Source organism: Pygocentrus nattereri, chromosome 2 (genome assembly GCF_015220715.1).
Source record: "Pygocentrus nattereri isolate fPygNat1 chromosome 2, fPygNat1.pri, whole genome shotgun sequence".
In the NCBI taxonomy this organism is placed as follows: Eukaryota; Metazoa; Chordata; class Actinopteri; order Characiformes; family Serrasalmidae; genus Pygocentrus; species Pygocentrus nattereri.
In genome coordinates, this window is record NC_051212.1 from 4,517,466 (window position 1) to 4,541,211 (window position 23,746).

The window sequence follows — 23,746 nt, forward strand, 5'->3', positions numbered from 1 at the left end:
GCTTGAGTCTCAGCTAGTAAAGACATGGCAGATCTGAATTCACTTTAATCTATGATTGATGGGAGCAGGGATGGAGTAGGAGCTCCATGCAGACCTGCTTTACAGTTGCAGCACACACAAAAACACAGTGCACACACCACAGGAAGACAAACGTAGCTTATTAATTTAATAGTTTTACCAAAGTCAAATGTACACAACCAACCCAGCTTGTGGTCAATCAGCCAAGACATGTCAAAGCCAAGTTAAAGTTTATTTATTTAGCGCTTTTTACAACAGCTTTACAGAGAAATTCAGGCCCCCATGAGCGTCGCCAGTGGGACAGTGGCAAGGTAAACTCCCTAAGACTGAGAGGGAGGAACATTGAGAGGAACCAAGACTCAGAAGGGGAACCCGTTCTCTTCTTGTCCACGACGGACAGCAAACAGCATTAGAATAAAACAGAATACAAAACGGAGAAAAACAGGCAGAGTAATGGTCATAACTAGAGAGTCCGTGCAGCAGCAGCAGCAGGAGGGTCAGTTCATACTGTGTGAAGCTCCATGGTGGTCAAACCGGAGCTCCAGTGACTCTAGCAGCTTTAGGCTCCCATGTGGCGACTCAGGTGCCCTGGGGCTCAAATAAAGAGAGAGAGAGATTGATTAACAGGAGGGGTCGGTTTATGGAGGGATATTAGTAAGTAATAGTGCGACAACTGACATTAACAGAACACATGTGCAAACAGAAAAGTTCTGAGTCTAGTTTTAAATGCAGAGAGTGTGTCTGAGTCCTGAACAGAGGTCAGATGGTCATTCCACAGTTTTGGGGCTAGGTAGGAAAATGCTTGGCCACCTGCTGTCTTTTTTCTTATTGTAGGAACTGTCACTAAGATACTGCAGGGCCATTTAACGAGCTGCCTTCTTCTCGAATCCTCACCGGCACGCAGTGAACCTCAGGATATGTTGGCTGGTGAAGGATCCACCCATTGGATCCTTTGTTGCCATGGAAAAGAAGGACAAATTTCTCGGTCGCGTATGAAGGAACCTCCGAAACGGAACTGCCTAGTAACGCCACTGTGACGCAATTGGCCTTTAAATGCAACCCCTGAATTGGGACACAGCTTTGGTGAAGGCCGTGTCTTCTGAGGATGTGAGTGAATGATCTACTATTGTCATCATATTTTCATTCATTTAAAGTTAATTTTTGCATTTGGGACCTAAACATCTAGCTAGACCTGCTTTTTGAGTCTGTGCTTGTGACGTTAATATGTAAAGATATATGATGTCCAAAAAACGGGGGCTGGAGGTCAGGGATCCAGCCTCATGACCGGAAGGTCGCCGGTTCGATCCCCAGAGCTGACAGCACATGACTGAGGTGACACCTAACCCCCAACAGCTCCCTGGGCGCTGCAGTTTGGGCTGCCCACTGCTCCAGGCAAGTGTGCTTACTGCCCCCTAGTGTGTGTGTGTGTGTATTCACTAGTGTGTATGTGGTGTTTCACTTCATGGATGGGTTAAATGCGGAGGTGAAATTTCCCTGTTGTGGGACTAATAAGGGTCTCTTACTCTTAATCTTAAAAACATCCTGCGACTCATGACTTAGCAACGCTGCTACTTTCAATTTTACCAATAAATCTTGCACAACGCAAGTTTAAGTAAGATGGAGTAGTTGATCTACTGTATGACATACTGCTGTCTACAGTGGTGGATGGTGACTGTTAGAACTAGGCCTTCAGTTCAAGCCATAAACTCCAAGATAATGCCAACTTCTGCAAGCGCTCCTATGGGATTGCCGATAGTATGTTAGCACTAAGCGAATGCTGGTGCACAAGAACATTGTTTGCTTAGATTAAACGTGGACATTTGAAGTTTGTCTAAACTGACTGAAACCTGGTTGAACCATGACTCATATTCACAGTCAGTGACGTGTCTAGAACTTCCAGAAGGATTAGAGTGATGGTCTTCTGGTCCCACCTAGTGGAAATGATGGATTGGTTGATTTCACTATCACTTCCAGCTCCTGAAGTCCTAGCTCTCCTTGGGAGGGCCCGTTTGGCTGAACCCATGTAGATACCACAGTAAAAATGCCTGAGTGTATCTTTCCATTGTTTCAAGATGTTAATCGTTTTGTTTTTGAGGTGTACTTACACTTATCCCGTATGTGTTATATTGTTATATTGCAATATTCATGATTTTCTTTATATTTTTTATCTGTCATTTTTATGTAAAGTCAGATTCTCTGTTAGTGTCTGTGTGCTCTGTTGGGGGCCTCACTCGCCCCCACTCAAGAGAGGGACTCGAATGTATAGAATAGTGTTTGCCGGGGGGGGGGGGGGGGGGGGGTATCTGATTGCGTTAGAATAAGCCTTTCCAGATGTTTTCTTATGTATGTGCGGACATTCACCATATAAACCAGAGCCAAGTCGGACATTGGGAAGAGATCCCACACTGGCCTTGGGGACTCTCACAGGGCTTTAACACTATCTTATTAATTTGAAATAAAGTTGTTCATGTTTAAATCCAGATAGTGTCTACAGAGCTTTCGTCTCCCCTCCTACACCACTGAGAATAAACAACATTTTCAACCAAAACGTATTATAAACGTATGAAACAAGGGAATTGCTGCAGTACTTGCAGAGTTTAAGCACAACAAGCATGATGATTACATTAAATATAAATTAACTTGAAATTACAGACGCACTTTTTTCAGTTCCTAGAAATCATTAGGCTTTCTCTGAAAGCCCAGAAGGCCCTGAGGGTTTCCCCACTGGCTGACTTGAAAAATGGACATAATAATGTTGCATAGCTAATAAGTGGCAGCAGCCGTGATGAAGCCTGAACGATTGTCCAGTTTGGTCATAAGCAAGCTTGTCATGGCTGATTGACTACATTTATGGGAAACTGTGCTGCAGGATATTAGAGCCACTGTTGAACTGTCAAATCTCGGCTGTTCTCTCAGGCTTCTCCTTTCCCCAGATTGTCTTAATTCATTCAATTCAGCCTCTTTAATCTGGTTTTATCTTTTTCCTTGTATTCATGTTGTCTTTTCTGCTCATGAAAATCATCAATATTATTATTATTATTATTATTATTATTCAGTGGCATCCAGTCGATTCTGACTCCTGGTGACCATATGGACAGTGTTCCTCCAGAAAGTCCCGTCTTCTGTTTGGGACTTCATGCTTCTGAATGGCTGGTTCATGATTCCCCTGACCGTCTCCATCGGTCATCCTCTTTTTCGTCTACCTTCAACTCTTCTAAACATAATGGTCTTTATTTCTCACAATATGTCCAAAATAAGATCTTCAGTTTGGTTATCTGGGCTTCGAGTGAAAGGTGAGATTTAGCTGCCCAAGGTTCTCTGAAAAGTCTCCACAAACACCAAAGATAAACTGTATTAATATTAAGATCATCTGTTGTTGATAATTGATCCAGGTAGGCCCAAGCTGTCCACCGTTTCCTCATCTGCTCCATCAGTGGTAAAGTTGGTGGTCTTTTTTGTTGCCACAACCAACTTCTTCATATTGAGCTGAAATCCTGGTGGCCATATGGAGAGTGTTTCTCCAGAATGTCCCGTCCGTCTTCTGTTTGGGTCTTCAGGCTTCTAGTTCACGATTCCTCTGATTGTATCCATCCATCTTGTAGCAGGTCACCCTCTTCTTCTTTTAGCCTCAACTCTTTCAAGCATAATGGTGTTTTCCAAGGAGCTGCTTCTTCTGAGACTATGTCCAAAATAAGAGTTTTAGCTGTTATTTAGTGAGAGCTGAGGCTTGATTTGGTCAAGGATCTATTTGCTTGTTTTCTTAGCTGCCCACGGTTCTCTGGAAAGTTCACAAACATTCATATTAAGATCCAATGTCATTTCTAAGGAATCTAAGTTGGCAAAAGCTGTCCACCGTTTCCACATCTTCACCATCAGTGGTAAAGTTGGTGGTCTTTCCTGTTGTCACAACCTCAGTCTTCCTCATGTGAGCTGTTCATCTTTTTAGGACCTTCAGATCTTCCAGATTTTCCACTATGAGTTTTGTATCATCAATCATCTTCCTCTGATCCTCCTTCTGTTATGTGACAATCACTGAGCACTTCCTTCTGTCTACACTCATTGTCCATTTTTGTCCAGCTACACTGACCATATACCCTCTTCTTCAGTAGGTCAGGGCCCCCATGTCCACTCACTGTCCACTGTACTTTGTCATATTTTTGGTTGGTGGACTATTCTCAGTCCAGTCAGTGACACGGAGGTGTTTAAAAACTCCAGCAGCACTGCTGTGTCTGATCCACTCAGACCAGCGCAACACACACTAACACACCACCACCACGTCAGCGTTACTGCAGTGCTGAGAATAGTACCTGCTCTGTGAGGGTACATGGGGGTCCTGACCACTGAAGAACAGGGTAACAGAGTATCAGAGAAACAGATGGACTACAGTCTGTAACTGTAGAACTACAGAGTGCAGCTATACAGTAAGTGGAGCTGATAATTAAATGATTGATTAATTAATTATTTTAAGGGATGTTACTGTTATTGTTATGGTGAAATACTGTATGTCAGAGTAACTAGTTGAACCAGTGTTGACTCACAGTAACAGCATTAGTTCTATGAAAGTAAATTGGTGTCATTTGACAGGTTTTTACCATCATAAGAAAAAAAGCTTTTAATTAAGAGCTTTTAAGAGAATTCATTAATTTATGTTTTCATCATTTAATGTCTTCTATTATTTCTTTTTTTAAAAAACTTTTTTGCAGTGTTTGTATGTTTATTACCTAGAAATAAACTGGAATCGGGGCTGTAAAAGAAATCCGTGATTCTTGCTGTGGTTTTACCGCATCCTTTACCTACTTTACACCTTTCTGGCTCACTTTCCTGCTTAAATCTGTGACATTACAGTGAACTTTACTGTGAGTTTGCTTATATTTCTGCATCTGTGAGGTATTTTACTCTGTCCTTTATCTAGAACCTGTTAGTGTGATTTCCTTGGGCTGTCTGGGTGCTTTTACCCAAAATAATGACACAGTACTTTGGAGATTGCACCTCATAGTTACCAAGTAAACGCTTAAAGCCATTAAATATAATGTCTTGGAACGTATCTTGTTACAATAACTAGCTCGTACTATGAGGTTTGCATCTCACACTTACCTGGTTAATAACTTATAGGACTGTAAAAGAAAGCGCTATCGGTTTGACCTGCCAGCGGCTCCGGGCCGTTTAACCCTTGTGTTGCTATATGAAGGTTAAAGCTAACAGCAGGCTTTCCAGTGATCTGGCTGTGCTGTATTTCTAGGTTGTGTGGTGATGGAGCTGGTTTCTTTCACTCTGGCTAGTGAGGTCAGGTTCCTCTGAGCGTTCTGGTGTGAATCATGTCACTATTTTTAACCCTTTGTTTATAATCTGAAGGCTATAAGCAGGGATGTCGTATAACAGTAGCGAGTGGGGTTTGGGTGATTTTGGAGCTGGATCTCTCACAGCTGGATGAAATCACTCTGGATGGTGAGGCAGAGTCTGAAGAGTGATCTGATGTGTGAATCATGTCACTGGTTTAACCCTTTTGTTGGAATATAAAGGTAAAAAAACAGAAATAATATGAGGATTTTGGGTGATTTTCCGAGCCAAATTTCTCACTGATGCTGATGTTACAGCTCAACGATGCCATGCTAGTTAGTTAGGGCCGGGTCTGCCGAGTGGTCTGATATGTGTCTCACATCTGTGTCTTAAATCTTTCTGAAGTTATGAAGGCCAGAAGTAACTGCATGTTTGCCTGCAAATAAGCGTGAGTGTGTTAGTCTGTGAGTGCAGGTCACTCTGTCCTGCTATTTTTATCTCTGAGTGCACTCACAGCTACTGTAGTTAAACAGGGGTGAGGTGAATTACAGGGTGAACCGTCTCCACTGACCCGTGAAGAGTGAATACAGCCCGAAATTAAACACCAGGGAAACAGAGACACGGAGGGACGGACAGATGGAGGGACAGATGGACGGATGGATAGATGGATGGATGGATGGACAGATGGATGGACAGATGGACAGATGGATGGACAGGTAGATGGATGGACGGATGGATAGACGGATAGACAGATGGATGGAGAGGTAGATGGATGGACGGATGGACAGATGGATGGAAAGATAGATGGATGGATGGACAGACAGATGGACGGATGGACAGACAGATGGACAGACAGATGGACAGACAGATAGATGGATGGAGGGGACGGACAGATGCAGGGATGGTCAGATGGATGGACGGATGGATGGACAGATGGATGGATGGACAGATGTATGGACAGATAGATGGAAGAACAGATGGAAAGAGAGATGGACAGATGGACAGACAGATAGATGGATGAACGGACAGAGATGGATGGACAGATGGATGGACGGACAGATGGACGGACAGACAGATGGATGAACGGGCCGGACAGATGGACGGACGGACAGATGGATGGACAGATAGATGGATGGACGGGACGGACAGAGTGCCTTGAAAAAGTATTCATCCCCTCTAAAAGTCATCAGAATCATATGGACTACCAGTGACATACGCAGATTCCAGCATTTTTATTGCAAACCAATGTTCTTAAATTGTATGTTCAAAGTCCAACTTCATTCTTTTGGTGGATCTTTTAAAAAGCGAATAACTAAAATATGCTGCAGGTCTACGTGTTCAAACCCTGCAGGCTAGTACTGCAGTAGTAGAACTACCTTTTACAGCTTTAAGTCTGTTGGGGCAAATCTCTACCAGCTTTGCGCACTGCATGTGAGAGATTCCAGGCAGATGAGCTCCAGCAGTTTTCAAACGCTGCCACAGATTCTCAGTTGGATTGGACTTTGCTGTAGAACATTCTCCTTTTTGTTGTTCAAACACTTCTGTGTTTCCGTGCCCTTGTGCCTGGGATCATTGCTGAAAGGTGGTTTCTTCCAAGCTTTAGTTTTTTAGCAGACTGAGGTTGTCCGGTTGTCTTGGAGTATCTCCCTGTATCTTGAACCATTCATCCAGTCTTCAATTTTAACACAATGCCCAGCACCCGCTGAGGAAAAGCATCTCTCCAGCATGATGCTGCCACCACCATACTTCACTGTGGGGAAGGTGTTTTGTTTGAGGTATTAGCAGAGCTGTGTTTGCATCACAAATAGTGTTTTCAATTTTGTCCAAAATAAATCTCCATTTTTGTAACATCTGACCACAAAACGTTACCCCCCCCCTTTAGCTGGGTCACCGTGGTACTTTCTGGGAAACTCCAGATGCGCATTGATGTGTTGTTTTTCTTCAGTAATGGTTTCTTCTAGATTCCCTTCCACATGGGCCAGTTATATACAGAGCTCTTGATATCATAGGCTACCTTCACATTACCCGGGTGTAGTGGCGCAAATCCGATTTTTGCCCTAATGTGACTCAGATTGGATGTTTTCGGGGCTGTGTGATCTTTTCAAATCCGACCTGAGTCACTTTCATAAGTGGTCCTAGATCGGATACGTATCCGATTCATGGCCATGTGACGCCGAGATCGGAATTCATGTGCGCCCTCGCTCAGCGTCACCATGGCAGCAGCACGAAACAGAAGTTAAAGCCTGTAAACAGAGGAAAAGCAACAGCTCCTTCAAAGTTACTGTAGGCCTTTTTGAGGCTTCCCTCACAGAGTCTCCTTCATGCTCTGATGCTGAGTTTCGAGGGATGACCTTGTCTCGGCAGTGCTATGTTGCAGCTTCACAATCGATCCAATGATGGGAGATCAAACCACACAGATTATGTTGTAGCATTTTTCTGTCTTGTGCATGTTTATGCTGTGTCTTTATCTGTAGTTTTCTTTTGAACGCTTCTTGTTGAAAAGCCTTTTTGAAGTAGCCTTTACAGTTCCAGCCTACTTGATGCCTCACTCAAGGGGAGGGGGCTAACTGGGGTCTCCTTTCAACCAACCAATAACCCGTTTTCTGTTTCTTGGCCATTGATCTGGTGAAATCGGTCATTTTAAGGTATGTCATTTGATATGTGCTCTGCGTTTCATGAAACTTGTTTTATGAAGCTGAGATGCTTGCAACTGTTGCGGCTGAGTTTCAAGTTGCAGGATGCTTTGCGTTATGCAAGTCAAGTACAGTTTGAAGGTTGACATTGTGAACTTTGGCAAACACACAAAATAAATTTCATTTGAAACTATTTGAAACAACCAAGTCAGCTCGACAAAGCCATTGGTATGGAATCCCATGTGCTTGCTAAGGTGCCGCTAAGCTGTTGCTATGGTATCCAAAATGGTTGCATAGGTGTTGCTAGGCCTTTGCTCTTATCCCAGGTGGTTGCTAATGTGTTACTAGGCCTTTGCTGTTATCCCAGGTGGTTGCTAATGTGTTACTAGGCCTTTGCTGTTATCCCAGGTGGTTGCTAATGTATTACTAGGCCTTTGCTGTTATCCCAGGTGGTTGCTAACATGTTACTAGGCCTTTGCTGTTAACCCAGGTGGTTGCTAATGTGTTCCTAGCCCTTTGCTGTTATCCCAGGTGGTTGCTAATGTGTTACTAGGCCTTTGCTGTTATCCCAGGTGGTTGCTAATGTGTTACTAGGTCTTTACTGTTATCCCAGGTGGTTGCTAATGTGTTACTACGCCTTTGCTGTTATCCCAGGTGGTTGCTAACATGTTACTACGCCTTTGCTGCTATCCCAGGTGGTTGCTAACATGTTACTAGGCCTTTGTTGTTATCCCAGGTGGTTGCTAACATGTTACTAGGCCTTTGCTGTTATCCCAGGTGGTTGCTAATGTGTTACTAGGCCTTTGCTGTTATCCCAGGTGGTTGCTAACATGTTACTAGGCCTTTGCTGTTATCCCAGGTGGTTGCTAATGTGTTACTAGGCCTTTGCTGTTATCCCAGGTGGTTGCTAACATATTACTAGGCCTTTGCTGTTATCCCAGGTGGTTGCCAATGTGTTACTAGGCCTTTGCTGTTATCCCAGGTGGTTGCTAATGTGTTACTAGGCCTTTGCTGTTATCCCAGGTGGTTGCTAATGTGTTACTAGGCATTTGCTGTTGTCCCAGGTGGTTGCTAACGTGTTACTAGGCCATTGCTGCTAAAGTGTTGCTGGGCTGTTGCTGTTGAACCCTTGGTGGTTGCTAATATATGTATATATTTTTGACACAATTTGTGGCAGTTAGATTAGAATTTTCTCAACATTTTGCTATTCATTTCTAATGGGCAAGAAAAATTATGTTTGAATGAATTCTGTGCAAAAACTAAATGTTCAATTGGTCTCAAAAGCATGTGTGCCCTATTCTCCTACAGGCTCCTGCAAGGTTTCATGGCTCTAGCTCAAAAACTGCAACCTGTGAATACAGTACCGAACGTGTAGAAGAAAGGTGGCTTTATCAAGTCAAACTACCTCTAAATTTAGGCATTTTGAGGAAAACTGTGTTGTATGTCTGATGTTTCACGCCAGTGGTCTGAGAGAACCTCAGCATCGGGAATCGGCGCAGGTCGGTGTTTCCTCTGCTCTGACACGCATGACTCAGCTGATGAAGAGTGTATCAGTAGCAGATGGACTGAATCAGTTGTGACAGAGCAGCGTAAACACTCCACTGTTCACTTCACCAACCCTGCACTGAAGTAGAAGCCTGAGCGTTCTGCGGTAATTAAGTAGCCCACTTTGTCGAGCATCGCATCCACTTTAAACCTCTCCTGTGTTTCAGCAGAGGATGAAATTATTAAATAAACATGTTCAGCAAACCTACATATACCGGCCACTTGATTGAGATGCAGACTTGTCCTGAAGAGGTACGCCCACCCTCAGGACCGACTCTGGGCTCGTTTGTGGGAAGGAGTTTATCACATTCGATCTTATCAAATGAGGAGCTGTTCTGAGTAAGGAACGTTTTTGGCCGCAAACGACAATAAAGGTAGGGTTGCCAGTTGCCATCCAGTTTCTCACCAGTATGAAAGATTTAAGTTGCGCAATTTAAACCATGAATTAAAAGGAAATTTAGGTTTAGTTTATTTTTTACTTGTCAAGTAAACTTACACACTGAGGACCCAATCAGCAGGTTTTGATTTGCCACAGTGCAAGTCCTGAATACTGATGTTACAGGTTTTAGTAAATAGTAGATCATTCTACTGAACATGTGCAAACTCCCTTAGACACGTACAGCGACTGTTCTGAGCCGTTTAAACACAGTGCATTAATAGAGTAATGGTAATAAGCTAAATATATATACAAAATCACCATTTATAGGGTTCTTTCTATTGAGAGGTGTCTGTCCCAAACCATAAGCCCTAAATTTACACTTGACAAAATAACACATACGTTTAAAAAAAAAAAAAAGTCTTTTTGGTTTCTTTTAAAGTGAAGTTGAAGTATTTAGATTTATCATGAGTTAAATTTTAAATAAAAAGTATATGCCTACAGACTAATTTTATGTCACTACTGAAAGTTTAAGTCTATGGACGGAGCTTATTTTAGCTGCTGCCCTGCATTTAAGAGCAGGAGGTGAGGCTGCATCCCTGTCCCTCAGGGCCACATGGTGAGCAGTAACTGCAAATGTGTCCCAAAGTCTGAAACATCAAGAACCGTGGAACATCAAGAACCGTCACTAGCGAAACACAGCTTTGCTTGTTTTAATGAAAAATATGGTGATTTTATGTGTGAACAGTTGTTCAAAGCTGTGTTTGCTGGTCATGTACTGGCTGCGCTTCTGAGTTTTGCTCAAATTGAGCTAAAATTGTCACCCCCGAAACATTTTGTGAAGTTTCAGTAGTGTTGTGATTGTTTTGGTCGTGACAAAATGGAATGATCCATCATTTATTTCAATAAAATAAACACAGTCAAGGTATAAAGTCGCCTAACGCAAAAAGATTTTAGGCTAAAATCCAAGATCAAATCTGAGTTTTCAACTCAACTAACTGATTAAAAGTTAGTCAGTAAATTAAATTGCAAGTCTAGTACAGTGTGTGAAACCCCCCCCCCGGTATTCTGGGGTCCCGTGTTGGCTGGCTACTCCAGCGGCTCACTTGTCATAGTGGCTCTGATAATAATTGTGTTTTTTTTTTCTTTTCTTCTCAAAAGTCTTCTGTAAACGCTCTGTTCTAGGTTGGTGATTCGCTCTTCCTCACATTAACGGAGCTCTTACTCACCTGCTTTTTGAAAAATTCACTCTTTATACTAAACACTTGGAAAATTTCCAAGTTTTCCAATTTAAAAATATGCCATAAGACATAATAAAGATTTTCAGAGGTTCCCATCTGTAATTACAGTTCCCAGGCTATGGACCAACTAGGTAAATCAGTTAGCTACAGCGCCACCCTGAGGCAGAGCAGTGCTGCGTCTCTAGTTACTTATGAATACCAAAGATAGAAGCTCGCTGTTTCGTGGTTGAAGCAATGACCCTTCCCTGAATTTGTAACCGAGTGTCTATTTTACCGAAATGATCAGTGTAACAATTTTCATTTAAAGACATTTAGGGGTCCAAGAGCTTAATTAGGGGCTCTCAGACCTCGCAGGACCCCCTGTATTTCGCACCTTGATCTAGTTAGACACAGAAGGCTCTTACACTTCAGATAACATCATTAATAAAGAGTGGTGCAACACGCTGCAAGTTTATGCCAGTGTTGGCCTCAGATGAAGGAAAAAACTGCAACGTACTGGCTGGCAGGCTACATATAATGTGAAGTGCAGGCCAATTAATATTTGTCCACGGGGCTCCTTTGGCCGGGGCTGGACTTGGGACACTACTGTCTTAAAGCAAACCACAGAGCAGTTTTTGGGAGAACCACAGTTTTCTGCTTCTGCAGAATTAGAGGCTGTAGATCTGTTTATGTGTAGTTTGTGTTATTCATTCTCTAGTCCTTCATTAATGGATATTTTAGGGGGGGTGGTCCACTCTCAACCTAGCAGAGACACTGACATGGGTGTAAAAGCTCCAGCAACCCAGCTTTGTCTGATAGGCTCATAATGCCACCACTACTGTGTCAGAGTCACTGCTGTGCTGAGAATGGAGTGTTCCTAATAAAGTGGTCAGTTAGTGGAACTACAAAGTAGGTGTTTCTAATAAAGTGGCCAGTTAGTAGAAGCACAGGGTAGGTGTTTCTGATAAAGTGGCCAGTTGGTGGAAGCACAGGGTAGGTGTTTCTAATAAAGTGGTCAGTTGGTGGAAGCTCAGGGTAGGTGTTTCTAATAAAGTGGCCAGTTAGTGGAAGCACAGGATAGGTGTTTCTAATAAAGTGTCCAGTTAGTGGAAGCACAGGGTAGGTGTTTCTAATAAAGTGGTCAGTTAGTGGAAGTACAGGATAGGTGTTTCTAATAAAGTGTCCAGTTAGTGGAAGCACAGGGTAGGTGTTTCTAATAAAGTGGTCAGTTAGTAGAAGCACAGGGTAGGTGTTTCTAATAAAGTGGCCAGTTGGTGGAAGCACAGGGTAGGTGTTTCTAATAAAGTGGCCAGTTGGTGGAAGCACAGGGTAGGTGTTTCTAATAAAGTGGTCAGTTGGTGGAAGCACAGGGTAGGTGTTTCTAATAAAGTGGCCAGTTGGTGGAAGCACAGCGTAGGTGTTTCTAATAAAGTGGCCAGTTGGTGGAAGCACAGGGTAGGTGTTTCTAATAAAGTGGTCAGTTAGGTGGACAGTAACTCATATCTCATATCCGATTGTGCTCGTCCATCATTGTGGAGCTTCATTTTGTAGCCTCTCGTCTCAGAGCTGATAAACTGTCGTTGATTGCTCTTTAATTACGCTTCCTCTTAATCAGCCCGAGACTCCGGCGAGCTCGGGGAGAGATGAGTGTCTGAGTGGAGACGCTCACCTGCGATAAGGGATTGTTTTGCAGGCTGGGTGTTGAGGAGCCAGCAGTGAGAGGGCCGGCGTTGTGCTCGGCTGAGTGTTCGGCTGGAGAGCGTAATTAATAGTGAAAGCTGATAGAATCCTGACAAGATTTAATGAAGGAGGCAAAAGGCTCGATGCGCCGCAGGGACTCGAGATAGAGGAGCAATTACTGATTTTTAAAGCGATAGTTCGCCTTAAAACGCGAACTGCTAATAATGAATGAGATGCAGTGTGGCCGGTTAGAGTAACGATCATGGGGTCTGATACCTCATCATGGATTTTTCATTCACTGTTTGCTGTGTTAGATTAGCTGCATTTTTCAATGAGCTGCCCTTTTTAAAAAATCAGGCAAAAAGTGAACAACTCCAGACGTAGTCCATCATCAGCCAAAATGTACCATAAATGACATGAGCTTAATTTAGAATTTCTGCTGTCTGTCATTTCTGTTCAGTTTAATCCACTCAGAAGAACAAAGTGGAGGAAAAAAACCTCAAACCAAGTGTTTTAAAAAAATTTAGCAAATAAGAACTGGAGGTTAAGGTGGTGCGATGGGGCGATGGTGGAGAGCAAGAGGAGGACGGGCAGGAGCAGATAATCTGATCATATTACATGCTCACCTCGTCAACTCTTATAGCCTAAGACGAGTGTGAGGCTATCCCAAGCTTAAGATCACATATAAGAACTGAACATTTTCAAGAAAACCACTTGTTCTTAAATTTTTTCTTAAGTTGAGAAGATCTTTTTTATTTGTTCCACAGTGAGGAAATTCTTAGATAGCAAGACACTCAAGAAAAGAAAAGTAAGCAACTGAACTGTACCTAATAAAGGGGCCAGTGAGTGTATATTACTAAAGTAAAAAATAAGAGTAATACAATAACTAATTAATAATTATGTATATATACACATGTATAAATACAGCCTTTCACCCAGTGACCGCTGGGATAGGCGCCAGCATGCCCCCGTGACCCAGAAGGAGAAGCGGCTTAGAAGATGTATGTGATGTAAATAATTAAAACTGAAATATTTACACTGGTAGGACGTTTTGCCTGGATTTCACGTTGAGTTTGGCACATGAGGTGCTGATTTACGTTCCCCATGGAATGGCGAGGAGCGTCCATAGCGGAAAAAATCAGGTAAAGTAATGGATCTTAATAAGATGAAAGCCCAAAGTGAGCTGGAGCTGCTGCAGCAGGCTGACACTCGTCTTAAGAAAAGAAAATGAGATGGTTGTTAAGAAGCTGTTTGAGCAGTGACATGTTGAGTGAAGCTGAGAAAAAAACGCACGTTTAAGAAGATTTTCTTTCTTACGACACTTTCCTGACAAAGGAAAACCTAAAGGACCTTTACAGGTCACACTGAAAAGTGTGAACAGCCCAACACCAAAATCGGATTCGGGCCAGTTTTACCGGAAGTTTCTTTATAAAACAGAGTTCTGGTCCTGAAATCTGATTGGCTGAGCTGTGTTCTAAGCCGCTGTAAAACCCATGATATACCACGGATATGACCGCCTCAAAACAACCGAACATTGCATCCCTGCACCACGGCACGGAAACCTTGTGCTGGTAATGAAATAATTTTTGACTCTCAATTTTTTATAGAATTGGAATTGAGAATTCCAGTGAAACACCCACACTAGTGAACACACACTAGGGGGCAGCGAGCACACTGGCCCAGAGCAGTGGGCAGCCCTATCCACGGTGCCTGGGGAGCAGTTGGGGGTTAGGTGTCTTGCTCAAGGACACCTCAGTCATGGACTGTCAGCACTGGGGATCGAACCGGCAACCTTCCGCTCACAGGGCTGGTTCCCTAACCTTCAGCCCACGACTGCTCGAGCCTGTGACGGTGTACTGATAAAGTAAGAACCCATTTTTGTTTAAACTGAGGGGCTGACAACTTATGTTCTTAACTAGAACTCGGCTGGTCAGCTGGCTAACAGGCTAAAAGAGCCAACCCCATCATTAATATCACAGGCTTGAACTAAAGCACTGACGTTATGATCTACTGTAAATCGGCAGTATAAAAGTCTAAAAATGTCACATGGATGGATTACACACTTCAAATGCTCGTGTTTCAGTCAGAAGTCGCGTCCAATTCTAGCCTCTACAGCCAAACCGCACGTTATTTATCAAGTACGAATGTGGCTGAGACCTAAATCACTATTTCTTACGTGTATTTTGCTCTGTTGGGCTGCAGGATCCAGGATTTAAATCCCGACGTAGTGCACTATGTAGGGAGCAGGGCGCCATTGGTGGTGCTACATAAGACTCGCTGTGGTAATTTGGACCAAAAATACCAAAAAGCACCAAAAAGCGAGGGTTTTTGCATTAAACAATGCTTTATTCATTGTCGTATGACAAATAGTGAATGAAATGACCGTAATTGTCAGCGATGGGTGACCGAACGTTCTCCTCATTCAGCAGTCCATGGTTGCTTGGTAACAATACCATACTCTAAAAAGGCTACATTTCTTGGTGAAACACTTGATTATGTCGATTATTTCTAATAATAACTGAAATTATTTTCTGAGAAATTGTGTATTTTATATTTTATGTCGGCAGCTGTTTAATGAAAGCGGTAAACCAGTTGAGGCCGGGCGTTCGGGCGTTACTGGGATTTTATCACAGGGAACAGGTTTTTACGTACACTGCTTGGCGTCGTGCCTAACAACACCCTTCCCTGTGATAAAATCGCAGTGGCGCACGGCCTCTCAGGGTTTATCGCTTTAATAAACTGCTTTAAGGGCATTCTTCTCTCAGAAAAGCTAGTGAAAAAGCTAGTAAAACAGTTAGTGATGAGTGAAAGTGAACAGGGCTGATTACTGTTACTTCCCCAAGGTCGGCCGATTTATTCCTGTACGTCTTTTATTCACTGTTAGTTTTTGTGACGTGTCCCTCAAAAAGAAGCCTCACCGTCATCAAACCTCACCCAGGTGACTGATGTCCTATCGATTACAAGAAGGACCAGATTCCCAGCTCCTTCCTTTTCTCTAGTGCTGAGAGAGCGACAGATGGTGGTGATTCTGTTGGATCTGTTCCTCTCGGGGACACGGAGTCGTTCTCAGGTGTTTTTGTTACTGAAGAGCTGTTGAAGGTTCTCCAGACTCAGATTCTCCACTTCAATGCCTCTTCTTCTTCCTGTCGTCTCAGACCTCCCTCGCAGTGTTGTCTCCACGGAAACGGACAGGTCCTTTGTGTCTGTCCTCATCAGCTCCTTGTGTGTGTGAGTGTGTGTGTTTCTGCTTCGTATTTCTGACCTTGTGAGGACAAGATGATCCCACAGGCCTTTAGAGGCTGGACTCTTTTATCTCAAGGGGACAAATGAATGGCATTTTCATTAAATGTTCTTTATAAAGACATAACAACTACAACATGACATCACTACCTCAGACACATATATCTTAAAAGGGAATTCCACCCGTTTTCCAATTTCTTTTCATAATTCTGTTACAGACTCAGATGTCTTTACAGAGGTGGTGATAGGACATGACTGCAGCACAATTTACAGTCCAAAAGCACCAGAGACCCTAAATGTGTCTTCCGAGTATTATATGGAATGTCGATGATGGTGAAATAGTGGAAAATCTGAAATAATGTGTTGGTATGTACCTCTCCACCACGAGTCAGGCAGCAAACACTCAACTAGCTTTCTGTGAGGGACGTTTAAGAGGCCTTGAACTCTTCAGACGTCTGGTTCCTATCATCATCACTGTGATGCAATTCTGACTCGGTAAGTTTCTCTAGAACAGAGCGTTTCACACCAAACCATTCTGAATGACTATGTTTACATGTGTAATGATTTCATTATTCTCCCACTGGCATTAGAGCTGGAGCAGCACACTAAAAAAGCAGTTTTGGTTCTCAGGCAGTGCCTGTGAAAACCCAGCCCACCCCCACTACACCGATATCGTTCTAGCCTAAAGTCTTGCCTCTGGAAAAGGAGTCCCCAGAGAATCTCCCAGAGAATGAATCAGACAGATTTGCGGCTCCGCTGTAAGTCAGTGAGTCAGAGGAAGAATCTCCTCCACAATGAGGATAAAACAGCAGAAACACCAGACTTCAGTCTGGAAATAGATCAGACATCACAGCAGCATTACATCTGAGGGTGTCGCCCACAGTCACGCCATTACGTCTGATCACTGTTACACTGAGGGCATCACCCACAGTCACGGCATTACGTCTGATCACTGTTACACTGAGGGCATCACCCACAGTCACGGCATTACGTCTGATCACTGTTACACTGAGGGTGTCGCCCACAGTCACGGCATTACGTCTGATCACCGTTACACTGAGGGTATCGCCCACAGTCACGGCATTACGTCTGATCACCGTTACACTGAGGGTATCGCCCACAGTCACGGCATTACGTCTGATCACCGTTACACTGAGGGTGTCGCCCACAGTCACGGCATTACGTCTGATCACCGTTACACTGAGGGTATCGCCCACAGTCACGGCATTACGTCTGATCACCGTTACACTGAGGGTATCGCCCACAGTCACGGCATTACGTCTGATCACCGTTACACTGAGGGTATCGCCCACAGTCACGGCATTACGTCTGATTACCGTTACACTGAGGGTATCGCCCACAGTCACGGCATTACGTCTGATCACCGTTACACTGAGGGTATCGCCCACAGTCACGGCATTACGTCTGATCACCGTTACACTGAGGGTATCGCCCACAGTCACGGCATTACGTCTGATCACTGTTACACTGAGGGTATCGCCCACAGTAACGGCATTACGTCTGATCACCGTTACACTGAGGGTATCGCCCACAGTCACGGCATTACGTCTGATCACTGTTACACTGAGGGTATCGCCCACAGTCACGGCATTACGTCTGATCACCGTTACACTGAGGGTATCGCCCACAGTCACGGCATTACGTCTGATCACTGTTACACTGAGGGTATCGCCCACAGTCACGGCATTACGTCTGATCACTGTTACACTGAGGGTATCGCCCACAGTCACGGCATTACGTCTGATCACCGTTACACTGAGGGTATCGCCCACAGTAACGGCATTACGTCTGATCACTGTTACACTGAGGGTATCGCCCACAGTCACGGCATTACGTCTGATCACTGTTACACTGAGGGTATCGCCCACAGTAACGGCATTACGTCTGATCACTGTTACACTGAGGGTATCGCCCACAGTAACGGCATTACGTCTGATCACTGTTACACTGAGGGTATCGCCCACAGTCACGGCATTACGTCTGATCACTGTTACACTGAGGGTATCGCCCACAGTCACGGCATTACGTCTGATCACTGTTACACTGAGGGTATCGCCCACAGTCACGGCATTACGTCTGATCACTGTTACACTGAGGGTATCGCCCACAGTCACGGCATTACGTCTGATCACTGTTACACTGAGGGTATCGCCCACAGTCACGGCATTACGTCTGATCACTGTTACACTGAGGGTATCGCCCACAGTCACGGCATTACGTCTGATCACTGTTACACTGAGGGTATCGCCCACAGTCACGGCATTACGTCTGATCACTGTTACACTGAGGGTATCGCCCACAGTCACGGCATTACGTCTGATCACTGACAAAACATTTAAAATTTTCTATCACGCATCCCTCAGATGTCTCTAGGGACTCAATGTCCCAGAATCCCCAGGGGGAGCACATGGTTCTCAGTCTTCCGTCTTGCTCCAATCACCGCTCTCTGTTGCCTGAGTATTGACTGGTTACACCTGTTCTGGTATAGTTAGTTTAGTATAAAGCCTGGGCTTCTTGTTCAAGAGCTACTGAGCAGTTTTTCTCCTGTCTTTTGTGGTTTTTCTGTTTTTGGTCTCCGTTTGCTGTTTTGACTTTTGCCTTTTTGTCTTTGCCCTTTGGACTTTGGTTGCCTTGTTGTGTTTGTGTTTTTGTGTGTCTTAGCTATTCTGGATTCAACCTTTTCCTGCTTTTTGACCACAGTTTTTGATTTCGACTCAAACATTAAAATCTCACTCTCATTTTAACCGTGAGTGTCCGAGTTATTCTACCACGTTAAACCTTCAGTGTAAATTAATGTAAAGAGATTTTATTCTGAGCAATTCTGAAGCATTTCCATTGTATCATTCATCATGACGAAGCTTGTCCAATAGAACCCTAATGAAGCTCATTCAATGGAACTGAAGCCTGTCTCATAGAAGCCTCACAAAGCTTATCCCACAGAACCCTACCAAACCTTGTCCCTTAGAACCCTAACGAAGCCCATCTCATAGAACTCTAATGAAACTAATCCCATAGAACCCTATCAAACCTTGTCACAAAGATCCAAAGAAGCCCATCCCTGATGAAGCTTGTCCAATAGAACCCTAATGAAGCTCATTCAATGGAACCTTAACGAAGCCTGTCTCATGGAAGCCTCACAAAGCTTATCCCACAGAACCCTACCAATCTTTGTCCCTTAGAACCCTAATGAAGCTTGTCCAATAGAACCCTGATGACTATATGTAAGTTTATGTGCAATTGTCTTGCTACTGCACTGCAATTTCCTTCGGGATCAATAAAGTTCTATCTGTCTGTCTGTCAGTCAGTCAAGCCCATCTCATAGAACCCTAACAAAGCTTGTCCCATAGAACCCTAACAAAGCTTGTCTCATAGAACCCTAACAAAGTTTGTCTCATAGAACCCTAACAAAGCTTATCCCACAGAACCTTACCAAACTTTGTCCCTTAGAACCCTAACAAAGCTTGTCCCATAGAACCCTGCCGAACCTTGCCCCAAAGAACCCGATGAAGGCCATCTCATAGGAACCTAACACATCTTCTTGCATGTACTGTTGGAAGCTCCGCTGGCAGCGCAGCGGCAGTGTCCCAGTCCGTGAGCTGCGCTTTTCCTTTTGGCCCATTAATCTGTGTATAATCACAGCCTTTCCCCTTTAGGCTTGTTATCATGATGGCATATTGACGCACTGTTCAGGCACCGTGAGGGTCAGTGGTAGAGCCCGCCGTGCTCCAGTGGGCTCTGCCCTTTTGTAAATTCATTGTCTCGTATTGTTTTAATTGCCGCTTCTCTGCTCTGCCCCTCTAATGACTGTGACGTTGTGTTTTCAGGCTGTCTCTTTGAGGATGATCTATGCGAGCCGTATGAAGTTTGTGCCAATGGTGAGTAGATCCTGCATGACTCGTTTTTTCTTTATGCATAAGTTACCGGCTCAGAACGCACTCATTAGGCGGGGAAACGGCTGATGGTGGGGAAAAAAAAGCTACTTTACCACTGCACCCCCCCCCCCCTCCCTCCCCTAAACCCCCCTGAGACCTAGGAAACCGTCTGAGGAAGTCTGCAGTGAGGCGATAGAGGCTGACTATTGATCTATATAGTGGCTTTAGGCCCCTGTAGTTCACTTGTTGTAGCTGGAAGCTGTTTTCATTAACTGCCCCTCAAAAGTTTGGGGACGGCTGCCCAAACTTTTATTGTTGCTGTCCCAAATCCAGAACTTGCTTTTCTACGTTGTGCCTGTTTATGATGGTGATGGTTTGTGTTGATTGAGTTGGCCTAACATTTCATTTCATCATAGGTCAGACCTCATGCAGGAGCGCCAAACAGCGCTTAACATGCTTGAAAGTTTTGTGTATTTTATGTATTTAGTCGCTTCCTCTGACTGGGGTTTGTAGTGGGCTCTTTACTATGATTGATTTGATGTGATTTTGCCTTCTTTTGGCTAAACGCATGGGAATATGTTGTGCTGTTTAATGATTATGGCATTTTTTTTAACATTATGCTTTGCAAAATTTAACAACAGACTTTTTAAAAAATATATTTGGTTGTAGTTTGTTCTCTGCCTTCTCAGGAGTGAGAACATGTGGATTTGGTTGTTTTTGGACAATTGTTTCATAGCAAATTGCCCAGAGAATGTTGAATGTCCAATGTCCCAATATGGAACTAACTTTATCAAGCAAACGACGTTTCTTATCTACATTAAAAACCTAAGAACAATAGCACAAGGTTCTGTGTTATCAAGGCCCAATCCCATTACTTATTTCTACCCTTGCCCCTTGTTTTTGACTGTCTTCTTGCAGCTTGTAACTGAGTTAGAAGGGGTAGTGTCTGAAATATTCTCCTAATAAATGGGACCCTCAAATGAAAAGAGCATCACTTCATTAACAGCTACTAGCGCCGCTCTGTAGGCGACCCTGCCCGTCTGCAGAGACAGCAGAGGAGGGGAAAGTTCAGCTCCTCACTGCTGGGCTTTAGTTACATTTAGGGCATCATACGCCTTCAAAGAGGGGGCAATTATTTAATATCGTCCACCCCTAATTCTTCAGCGATGTGAAGCTGAAGTCAGATATTCTCCAGATTCCTGTTCAAATTTGATCAGATGCCCGAACCACCTCAGCTGGCTCCTCTCAGTGCCGAGGAGTAGCAGCTCTACTCCGAGCTCCTCCCGGATGACCGATGCTCCTCACCCTATCGAATAGTGTAGCCCTCCACCCTGCACTGCTGCACAGGCAGTGGCAGATTGCAGGGGGACCCTTGGCGGCCTAGGCCCTTGCGGCAGAAACTGGCCCTTGGCAAATTAAATAATTGCAATTTGTTATTTTATTTGAAAGCTCCAGTCGTTTTTTTGGTAGTTGCAGTGATTTTAGTTTGTTATTTTTCCTTTTTAAGGCTGTATTAATCTGTTTAACTTCAACAGATCTGTAGTTCAGTCGGAGGAGTCACTCTGTTTCCGCCTGTTCACGCTGACCACGCTTCAGCGGCTCTCAATCACTTCATTAATAACGTCTCCGTACCTGTGAGATTTCCCTGCTGAGGTGGTTTATACAGAGAGAGCGTAAACCAGTAAGAACAGAGAGGAAAACTTTTAATTAGAGCAGTGCAGTGAGGGGTGGAGAGAGCTCAGCCGGCTGCTTTGAGACTCCACAGCTCCCCTCAAAAATCCATCATAACGTGGCAATGAACTGGTTAACAGTGCGTCTGGACCGTTTATGACGCAGACTGCAAGTGTTCTTAGCGGAGTGGGGAAGGTTGTCCCATAGAATCCCAACAAAGCCTGTCCTGTAGAACCCTAACGAAAATCATCCTATAGAACCCTAACAAAGCTTGTCCCATAGAACCCTCACAACGCTCATTCCATAGAACCCTAATGAAGCTCGCTCCCTAGAACCTTAAGGAAGCTTGTTCCATAGAACCCTTATGATGCCATAAAACCCTAACGAACCCTAATGAAGCATACTCAATAGAACCTTACTGAAGCTAAACCCATAGAACCTCTGAACCTCACAGTATAGCACCCTGCACATCATGTACAGTGTTACTGAAGCTCTTTCTTTAGAGCCCTACTGAGGCACGTTCACTAGAAGGAGAAAGAGAGAGAAAAGAAAGGGATAAAAGAGAGAGAAAGAAGAGAAAATGGATAGAAAAAGACAAGGGGATATAAGGAGAACAGTGAAAATGAAAGAAAAGCTAGAGAGAGAGAAAGTAAAGAGGGCGATAATCTACAGAAGTGTTGTAGAGAAGTCAAATCTCTTTTCCCTCCTTCTGTTCTTCCCTCCCTCTTTTCTTCCCTCTCTCATTCTTCCCTCCCTTTGCTCGTCCCTCCCTTTGTTCTTCCCTCCTTCTGTTCTTCCCTCCCTCTTTTCTTCCCTCTCTCATTCTTCCCTCTCTTTGTTTATCCCTCCCTCTGTTCTTCCTTCTCTCGTTCTTCCCTCCCTCTGTTCCTTTCTTTATCCATTCTTTCCTTTCTCTGTTCTTCCCTCCCTTTGTTCTTCCCTTTCTCGTTCTTCCCTCTCTCAATCTTTCCTCCCTCTGTTCCTTTCTTTATCCATTCTTTCCTTTCTCTGTTCTTCCCTCTCTTTGTTTATCCCTCCCTCTGTTCCTTTCTTTATCCATTCTTTCCTTTCTCCGTTCTTCCCTCTCTTTGTTTATCCCTCCCTCTGTTCTTCCCTCTCTCATTCTTCCCTCCCTTTGTTCTTCCCTCCCTTTGTTCTTCCCTCCCTCTGTTCCTTTCTTTATCCATTCTTCCCTTTCTCAGTTCTTCCCTCTCTTTGTTTATCCCTCCCTCTGTTCTTCCCTCTCTCTGTGCTGCTCTTTATCAGTTGTACTGAATGGTGGTCTTCCTGCTGTCATTCCGGTGGGCTCACTCCCAGTGGAAGGCTTTGTCTTGTGAACAGATGAATAGGTTTAACTAAGTGGTGCTGAAGGAACATGTGAGATTAGTTGGTAATTGGTCCATCCATCCATCCATCCATCGACCCATCCATCCATCCATCCATCCATCCATCCATCCATCCATCCATCATACCGTTTTTACTGTAATTAATATCTGTGTAAAGGTCGTTATTGCTGTGATTATAACTGTTAGCCAGTGTTTACTCCTCAGACTCCGCTTCAGCAGACCAGCCTCTGCTCTACCACAGTGAGGTGAGGACCCAGAACTAGGACAGGAGAGTGGACAGAAAGGTCTCTAATGGACTTAAATGGACTTTAATACCTCTGACCTACTCCTGTGGCCAGGATTGGCCTGCTGTTAAAGAGCTTCACCAGTGAAACGACAGAAATAGCAAAACCACAGCCTGGCATCGTGTCAGGTGCTCTTCACTGTTCAGGAGTGCAGACCACAGTAATGTATGTTCACCAGCTGTTTTCCAGCTGTTTCCTACGGCAGGTCTGTAAGACTTTATTTAGCATAGAGTAGCAGCACACTAAACAATGTAATTGTAAACTAATCTAAAGGATCATTGTTTCAAAGTGACGTACTCTGATTACTTTCCATAACTTTTGGATTATTTGTCTTTCATAAAATTAAATAAATAAAAAAACAAGACTTTTTCCACCCAGAAAAGGTTTATCCACTCTTTACATTTGACATTTGTACTTAAATTCAAAAATCCCGTTTTCTAAAACTGTACATCTTAAAAAAATGGTTCTTTAAGGGGTCTTTACTAAAGAAAATGGTTCTACATGGAACCATAAAGACTCAAAGATCCTTTGCATGCTTAAAGGGTTTATTGCATCATGAAAAG

General features: G+C 43.8%; 1 protein-coding gene across 1 annotated transcript in view; it reads left to right on the forward strand.

Annotated features, from left to right (window-relative positions):
* Nucleotides 1-23,746, forward strand: part of ptprn2 (protein tyrosine phosphatase receptor type N2) — a 460,965-nt gene that overhangs the window by 34,256 nt on the left and 402,963 nt on the right. Inside the window, exon 2 of the mRNA XM_037546545.1 lies at nucleotides 19,835-19,885. Coding sequence (XP_037402442.1) covers nucleotides 19,835-19,885 — 51 coding nt within the window. The remainder of the gene's footprint in view (nucleotides 1-19,834; nucleotides 19,886-23,746) is intronic.